Source organism: Delphinapterus leucas, chromosome 1 (assembly GCF_059928025.1).
Source record: "Delphinapterus leucas isolate spDelLeu-1000000601 "Yukka" chromosome 1, BTC_Dleu_Yukka2, whole genome shotgun sequence".
Classification (NCBI taxonomy): domain Eukaryota; kingdom Metazoa; phylum Chordata; class Mammalia; order Artiodactyla; family Monodontidae; genus Delphinapterus; species Delphinapterus leucas.
This window is the reverse complement of record NC_143129.1, coordinates 176,103,075-176,111,725: the sequence shown is the minus strand read 5'-3', so window position 1 is coordinate 176,111,725 and position 8,651 is coordinate 176,103,075. Positions and strand designations below refer to the sequence as shown.

General features: G+C 54.2%; 1 protein-coding gene across 5 annotated transcripts in view; it reads right to left on the bottom strand.

Moving 5' to 3' along the window:
• Positions 1-648: 648 nt before the first annotated feature.
• Positions 649-8,651, bottom strand: part of UBR4 (ubiquitin protein ligase E3 component n-recognin 4) — a 127,605-nt gene continuing 119,602 nt past the window's right edge. For all 5 annotated transcript variants that reach the window (XM_022552048.2, XM_089899902.1, XM_089899913.1 and 2 more), the window contains 3 exons: positions 5,729-5,819; positions 4,872-5,034; positions 649-2,455 (listed from right to left, as the gene is read on the bottom strand). In XM_022552048.2, coding sequence (XP_022407756.2) covers positions 2,391-2,455; positions 4,872-5,034; positions 5,729-5,819 — 319 coding nt within the window. In that variant the 3' untranslated portion in view covers positions 649-2,390. The remainder of the gene's footprint in view (positions 2,456-4,871; positions 5,035-5,728; positions 5,820-8,651) is intronic.

Sequence of the window (8,651 nt, the reverse complement as noted above, 5' to 3'; positions counted from 1 at the left end):
CCAAGGCGTTGCCATGAGCGCGGCTCAGCCTCCATCAGTGCCCGCCACCCGGCAGGCAGGGATAGTCCCACCTGTTTACCCCGCACCCTCCCCTACTCTCCCCGCTGCCTTTGCTGTCCCAGATGAAGCTGTTCCAATCTATTACCTGCTAGGATGTTACGTAACAGCAACTCCACATGGTAACGTGGACCTGGGATGTCTCCTGGGAGACGACCAGAAAACGGGAGATGATGGACCTACGAGAGGGAATGAACTTGCTGTGCTCAGTGTGAGAAGCAAGTGTGCCTGAGACCAAGGTCCGTCATCCACCTTCAAAGCTGGACATATTTGGACCTCACCTGAGACGTGGAGCTTCGTTAAAGAAAAAGCCAAGATTCTGCAGACTGCAAATGAATTCATCAGTAGTAAGAGCGGCCATTTCCTTACTACATGGCAACCAAGTAAACTCGCGTAAACGTGGCAACCACCTGACCCCGCAGATACCGACATTCCCACTTTACAGATGAGGAGACTGTGGAGACACCCAGGGTGGTGGAGCTGGGATCTGAACAAAGGAGTGAGCGCCTGATGCCCTTAGATGCTGCTGCCCCCTCCCTCGAGCCCGTCCGTCCCTCAGAAAGCCCCGTCGCCCACCCACACCACCGTGCACGCCTATGCACTCGGCACACGCATGTTCTCGTCTGCCAGGGCCTGCCTGCCTCTAGCTGGGATTTTTGGGTTTCTTTTTAAAGATTTTTTTGATGTGGGCTTCCCTGGTGGCGCAGTGGTTGAGAGCCCACCTGCCGATGCAGGGGACACGGTTTCGTGCCCCGGTCCGGGAGGATCCCACATGCCGCGGAGCGGCTGGGCCCGTGAGCCATGGCCGCCGAGCCTGCGCGTCCGGCGCCTGTGCTCCGCAACGGGAGAGGCCACGACAGCGAGAGGCCCGCGTACCGCAAAAAAAAATGTGGCCCATTTTTAAAGTCTTTATTGAATTTGTTACAATATTGCTTCTGTTTTATGTTTTGTTTTTTGGCTGCGAGGCATGTGGGATCTTAGCTCCCTGACCAAGGATCGAACCTGCACCCCCTGCACTGGAAGGCGAAGCTTTAACCACTGGACCGCCAGGGAAGTCCCTCCAGCTGGGCTCTTGCAACAAATTGCCTTTGTTTCTCTGGCTAAAACCCAAGCACGACACTCACTCCTGCTTGTGTCTGCCCGGTCAGGGGCTCCGGGGAAGACACACTAAGTCCTGGCTCTGGGAGTCTTCTAAAGGGACCTAGAGGCCCCTTCTGTCCCAAATGGTCTGGCCTGAGGAGTGAGCCACATAAACTGGACATCAAGATAGGGGACACTGTCACTCGGGAAAGCAGGTGGCAGAGTGGCTCACAGGGAAGTGAAGGAGACAGCCACTATCGAGCTCTTCTTCCCCGCGAGGCCGCGTCTGGATGAGCCTTGCCCTACAATCTGGGGAGAGGCTCGTGGGAGTCCTGCTGCCTCGCTAAGAGGGCTGCTGCCCATGAACGTGGGGAAGCAGGTCTCAAGGCCCCCAGAGGCAGCTGCCACAGTGGTTCAGGACACGACTTCGGAGGCGCAAACCTCAGCTCTGGCAGCTATAGGCTGGGTGGCCTTGAGCAATTGATGCTGGTTCAGAGAAGGCGCTCAGTAAAGGGCAGCCACTCAAAGTCTGCCCCAGGCCCTCTCCCAACATGGCAACACTGAAGAGAAGTCGCCAAAGGATTTCCCATTTGACGTTAACAGGGGACCGTCAAATGCCTCTGCTGTAGAAAGACTGCGCTGAGCCGGCCTTTGGCAGAGGACTAGAAAGTCACATGTCTTTGGGCTCCAGCTCTTAAGGCCAAAACTTAAGAGAAGTCAAGGCGTTTGTTTCAGGAAAGATCATAGCCGTCAAATGCGGTGCCCCAACTTGCTGGCCGAAACAGACAGGCTCCATCTGGCGCCAAGAGACAGCGAATGTGATACACGCAGGCCTCCCTGCTGACGCCAGAAAGGGCTGTGCAGTCAAGGAGAAGTATTTGGCCAGTGTCACTAAGGAGGGGTTCAAGCACAGGCAACACCTTCCTTTTCAATGTGTATTAAGTCATTTGTTTATTTCTCAAGATGTGCACACTCAAGTATTCAGTTGGCCAGGACAACTCGTGGCTCCTAGGTATGTACAGGTCCTTCGACGGCTTGGGTTACAGACAACTTCATAGCTAGTGCACCACACACACGAGATAAAACAGGAAGCCTAAAATCCCCAAGCCACTCCAAGAAAAGTGAGGGAGGGAGGAGGGAGGAGCAATGATGGAGCAACGATGCAGCAACCCGTGGCGGAAATCACACACAGGAGGGGAGAACACAGAGGCAGGCTAGCTTCCATCTCTGTCGACCGCCGTTTCGTGTGGTGCTCAGGGGACTGAGTCCAACAGGTCCTTCAGGAAGCTCTCCGGATCCGTGATTTCTGATAAGAGACCTGGAGAACAGGCAGAGGCTGCTTAGCAGCGGCCCTCGCAGCCCCCAGCCCCTGAGTCACGGAGGCTGCGTCCACGCGGGAAACACACTGTGCTCCCACAAGCTCGGACACAGCTGCTCATGGGAGACCGGCGATGACCGCAGAGACAGTCACCAAGCAAACACTCTTGTCCTGGGAGGGGAGCTGGGCTCCGACACCTGGCGCTGCGGCAGGATTAAAGGCGTTTAAAGTGGCAGCGGCCAGCTCACGATCTCCCCAGGGCGGAGGTGCTAAACCCGGGTCCATGGACCCTGCAGGGGCCTGTAAGTCCACTGAAACTCAGTGCGCAATGGAGCGGGGTGCGGGGGGGGGGGTCCTCTGGAGAGAGTGTCTACAGCCTTCAGCAGATTCTCAGAGGGACCTGGGGCCAAACAAAGGCTAACCCCACTGCCCTCGAGGGCTGGGAGGAACAGGGTAGGGTAAAAGAACCCAACCCCTAGTCCAGGGCCTGGAGCAAGCTGCCAGAGCTCAGGAGCTCCATTTCCTCCACTGCCAAATGGGACAGTGACAAGTCCTTGTCACATCACCCTGGGGATTAGATGAGGCCAGTTATGTGAAAGTGCCCAGGGCACAGAAGGTGCTCGCTCAATCAGCATCAGGTCCCCTGCGGCCCATCCCTCCCTCACAAGCAGGGCTCTCACTCGACCAACGCGGGCGGGGTCGTTAACCCCGAGGCGGGGCAACACTCAAACTGAAGTCTGGGCTAATGCAGGAAGACTGGCCCCCATCAGCTCTTGCTGGTTTGGAAGGTGTTTTTGTCCTTGCATTTGAGTAGGGTGTGTCGGATGTTCTGAAATTTCTTACCAGTTTGAACAAAGCAATAAAGCCATGCCGTAAACGCCTGCGCTGGGTGGAAGGCGGCAGAGGCCTCCCACCTGACCTGCCCCCGCTCTTCCCTGCTCCAGGGCTGATGCAAAGCCCTGAACAGAGGTGAATACCTTCCTTCCCCTGCCTGCCTCTTCCTCCTCTTCCTCGAACTTTGACATTCATATTGACAGTCTTTGTAGACATTCACCAGACCCCTGGGTGACAGGTAAGGCACTGGGCCCTGAGGACACAGACACACAGGCTACCTGCTCTCAGTTGGGGCCACCTCTTGAAGAAAGCAAAGAGTGTAGCCAAAATAAAATGTCTAGGCTGAAAAGACACCCATGGGAGCATCTAGTGAAGTTAACAAAGGAGCTGGGGTGAGTGGTGGCAACCTCTGACCGACAGGTTAACAGGGGAGGCACCAGACCAGCAAAGGCCCGTCCAGTATGGCTTCCACTGAGGCCACTGCAACAAACGGCCAAACTGGAAGAAAGGCCTGGAGCTTTGGGGAAGCTCCATCCGGGAAGAAAGAGGAATTCACACTGAGCATCACTCCGAACGTTTCAGGGTTCAGTGCCCAGAGGACAGACTAGAAAATGCTAGTGGCGACCTTCTCTTGATAGGGGGATCTGGGGAGATTTTTTCTTGCTCTTCACACTTGACAGAATTGCCGTCAGGGAAAAGGAAACAAGCTCACAGAAGAGTTAGGCAGGTGCGGCTCCCCCTGCTTTGGCTCTGGGAGCCTACCTTGGAAAGGACGGTGGTGATGGGGGCCTGGACTGCAGTGCCCACACCCTCAGAGGGCACGGGACTTTTAATTCTGGGTTGATTTCCCAGCACTGGCCCAAGTCACCTCCCCCTGCTGTCCCTGATGCTTGGTTATGAAATCCAAACAAATTTTAATGTGTTTGCAATTAGGATGACAAATTTGTTGTATAACGAACCTGTACACAGGAGAGAACAATGACTTCATTTTTACCAGCTGGGGGATGAGGAACTGTCTGAGGATGTCTCATGTGACAGCACTTCAAAGCACCTACTAGCAGAGATGGTCTTTGCTCTCTTTTGATATTTACTATTTATCTTAAGAATCAGAGTTGAAATCTTCCACACCTCCCCGGGGGCAGCTGTGACATAAGATGTCTCAGTCCCCGAAAGGCAGGAGGAAGACAGGTAAGCTCCATGTTAGTTCTCTGAACTGTCATAAGAAGCCAGGAAACCAAAAGGGGCTCCAGTGATTTTCCAGCTATGCCCCACTGGGAACTTGTTTAATCTTCAAAGCCTCAGTTACCCCATCTGTAAAATGGGGATAACCACAGCTCCGCCTCACACAGGGCTGCCCTGCAGACTGGGAAAGTGCGTGCATGAGAACACAGCACCTGGGGTGAAGTGAGCCACACGTCACGGCCGCATCTTGTTACCAGGGACCTGGTATGTACACATCTCTCCCAGACCCCTCGGTGGTGGCCCACAGGCTGGTTCTCGCCTGTTTTTTCCTGTGTGTGAAGATGAAAGCGATGGCCAGCCCCACTAAGATCTGTGAAAGATGAAAAACCTTGACACTGACCAGCGGCGTCGAGGAACTCTGAGAAGGTCTCCACTGGCATGAACTCCTCCTGGAAGGCCTTCAGGGCCTTGTCGGCAGCTTCGTGGATGGGCATGTCGTTGTGGCGGATGTACTCTGCCAGAGAGCAGGACCAGCCACCCTCCGTGTTGCTGGTCGGCACCTTCTACGAGAAGCAACAGGACACACAGGCCGGGCGGGTCGCTCAGGTCAGGCAGGGAGGAAGAGAGCCCTCCCATACACATCCAACTTTTCCCTGGAGGATGTGTTCTGCTTCCAGGAACAACAAAATTTCACTTCATTCCTCTCACAGCCCCTCTCCTAAGCACACGTCACATGAACCTACAAGCTTCGAGAGGCGATGCGTTCTTTCCTCCCCATCCCCTCCACCATCAAGCATTTCCCCAAGAAGAGGGACTCGTCAACATGCTTTAATTCAGCTGTTTCATTTAGATGATGAAAGGAACCACCCCAAACCCTCTGATTCTCTCAAGGCTGAGAGGAGCGTCCCTATTATAAACTGGGCTGGAAAAAGTTACACTCACACAGGGCAACGGAGTTGATCCAAACAGAGGGGACGAGAGCAAACAGAGAGTGACTTGGGGTGGAGCGGGGGGAGAGCGGCCTGTAGAAGAGGGTCTGCAGCAGCCTGAGACCGGGTCACAGGAGCAGTCATGGCTACAAATGCAGTCTACACACGCAGGGGTCGGAGCTAGAGGGTAAACCCCTCCCCACGGCGGGTCGGCCTGTTTCTCGGGGGAGGCTGGTGGAGGAGCCAGCTGCCGAGGCAGGGTCAGAGCCACAAGCACAGACGTCTACGTCCCTGCCAAACCCGGCCACGCTCCCAGCGGCCTCCTTACCTTAAACATGTTATAAATGAGATCAACGAGGGCCCAAAAGAGAAGGGAAGAGCGATAAGCAGAGTAGTCCTTCACCGCCTTGTCTGTCAGCCTGGAAAATAAAACCAAATCCCATGTCCGTGAAGACCCCGGGAGGATACTCCCAAGGACAGAGCCAAGCATTCTGGGAGCAGGGGAAGAGTCACGGGCACTGAGCATCACTCAGCTCCAGCCACCTGCCATCTTCTCAGAGGAACGCAGCCACGGGTCAGAGCTTCTGAAGCCCTGGGACCCAGAGGTTTATTCACCACAAGACGCTGCATGACAGAGTCATCTTTAGTAGCGACTCTGCTAAGCCAGGGAAAATGGGAAAGAGGGAGACGTAAGTTGCAACACGGCAGCCAAAAGGCTACTGCCTTGAAGAGTCGCCACAGAGTCCCGTGTTTCCCTGTGTTTAGCCCCTTCACGCGCTCTCGGACTTGACGGGACCTAATAAATGCAGGAGGAAACAAGGTTCTACTTCAGTCTTCACATTCCCACCTGGAGAGTGTTTACCAGCAGCCAGCAGACCTAAAGCAGTCTCACACAGTAATCTGCCAACCGCGTGCCATGTTAAAACCAGCAAGCTGGTGGGCACCTGGCGTCGGCAACAGTGATGTCTCGGATGCGAGCCACAGCCGGCCCAACGCCTCCGAAATCCCGGGCGAACCCCAGAGCTCACCGCACCCCTTCGTTTCTAACCAGCATCGCTGCTACTTAACCCAGTGGCGCAGCCTGGGATTAGAGAGCAGCCAAGCCCTTGGAACACGGAGGGCCGTCCCTGACAACAGCGTCCACCGCCTTCTCAGCAGACGCTCCTGCTCTGAGGAATGATTACTGCAGGTAGAGCCACCATGAAGTACAGAACGACCAGCACCCACTCTGCACGGTGAGTGAAATGCCGGTGCTAGGACTTGGTTTCTACAGCCCAAGATCTAGGAGAGGTTTTGTCTGCAAACTGCCTTCATATCTGTAATAAGTAAAGGCTAGATAAACCCTTGTCATGGAGATTCTACACCCTGGAACAGAGCCCATACCGAAGGGACCAGAACTTAGTATTAAAATGTGTGTGCATGCACGCACCATGTGTTTACATACACTAGGATCATAAACATCAGACAAGCACAGATGTTATTCATTTAGAAGCTAAAACTACACTGTATGGGCCTCAAGTGAAGGGACTACCTGGCATGAGACAGGCCAACCACACCTACACTCAGTCAATGTTTAAGTTATTAACCAAAGTAAAGTAAAATAATAAAATGAGACAATTCTGTTCGCTAAGGTATGCTACCTGTACCCTCCCTCCCCCCAACATCTCCAAAGCGCCCACCTCCACCTCCTCCCCGACCGCCACGCATGAGCATGCTGCAGCCGAAAGGGAAAACTACTGCGAGGTGGGCCTGTGGACGACGATGAGAATTCTTTCTCTGCAACTCTGTGCGCTGGCAGACAAGGAAACAGAAAAGGCTCTGACGGAATCCTAGTGAAGTCCCAGGCTTAAATACTTGCAAGTTCCTGGCAGAAGAATCTTTTTTCCTGAATGTAAAACCCGCAGAAGAGAGCAACTTCTCTTGCGCGGACTCCTAGATTTTTGTGTACCTGCTGCTGCCCCCCACCCCATAATGGGCTGAGGACAAAGCCTGCTGCCAGTGGCACTGCCCCAACCACCAGGAGGTCACCCTCTAAATGTCCCTCCTTGGAGGGTGTCCCACACCGTGCTGATGGCCAGCACTCTGCCACCCTGCTTCCAGGGCACCCTGCTCACACCCTGACACCCCGCCAGGGCTGCTCCTTCTTGCAGCTCCTTCGCATTGGTGGCACGAATCTGGAGTGGCCCTGCCCAACTTAATTATTTCAGGTTAATTAGTAAAGGTGACTAAACTGCTACAGAGGAAATGGCAACTCATGAGTGCAGCTCACACTGGATTTCCTAATTAAGCTGTGACCAAATCAGCTTTTCCTTAACTGCCTGGGACAGTAATGAATTCCAGTCTCCTAACTGAAAGCAACACAGCTCCTGTGGGTTCAGATTTCACACCTGTCACCGAGAGCCTGCGCCCAGTGAATAGCTACTTTGCGTGCTATGGATACAGGCCGAGCCTGGCTTATCAACAACTTAGCATCTTCCAGATCTAACTTTTGATTCCCAGCAGCTAGTTAACTATTAATGCTTTAGACTCTTGGTTAACACTGGAAAGTGCTACGTTTGGAATAGGGGCAGGGGCTAGGTAGGAATCTAACAAGACCGGCCCCCTCCTGCTCTACGCAGAGGCTGGCACTGGCTGGACCCAACAGCAGAGCTCCAACCTGGTCTCCCCGGGCCACGAGGTGCCTACCACTAGCGACTTGATAAATCAGAGCTGATGGAGGTGGAGACACCAGGTGTGCAAATTCAGGCCAAGGCTGCTTCCACTTGGTCTGTCATTATCAGGGGCCTAAAAGTTCCTCCCCTGCACCCTTGTTGGAAATGTCCCCTCGGATCCTAGTGAAAGCAGACACAGGAGGACAGACCTTCCCAAAGTGAAGCAGGTTTCCCTCAAGGGCAGAAGCAAGCTAACAACTCATAGCCTACCCTGTAGCCCAGGGAAGGCAGACTGCTCGGGGCCACGACGGGCCAAGAGTAGCGCCAAGGAGTCCCCTCGGGGTGGCGCAATCTGTGCACTCGACGCAAAAGGCTTCTCGCTGTTGTTGTCTGCAGTTGTTTGCCTCAAGACACCTCCCAGCTGACCCAAATCACAGCACGGGGTCATGAAAACAAAGACCACTTCCTTCCTGAAATGCCTTCCTTCTTAGGGAGGTGTCCACACCAACAGCAGAGAAAGAAAGAAGGCTCATGGAACGCGGGGGCAGACGGGATAGGAATGTGACCAAGGAGGGAGAAGAGGAGCTTTTACTACCAGAA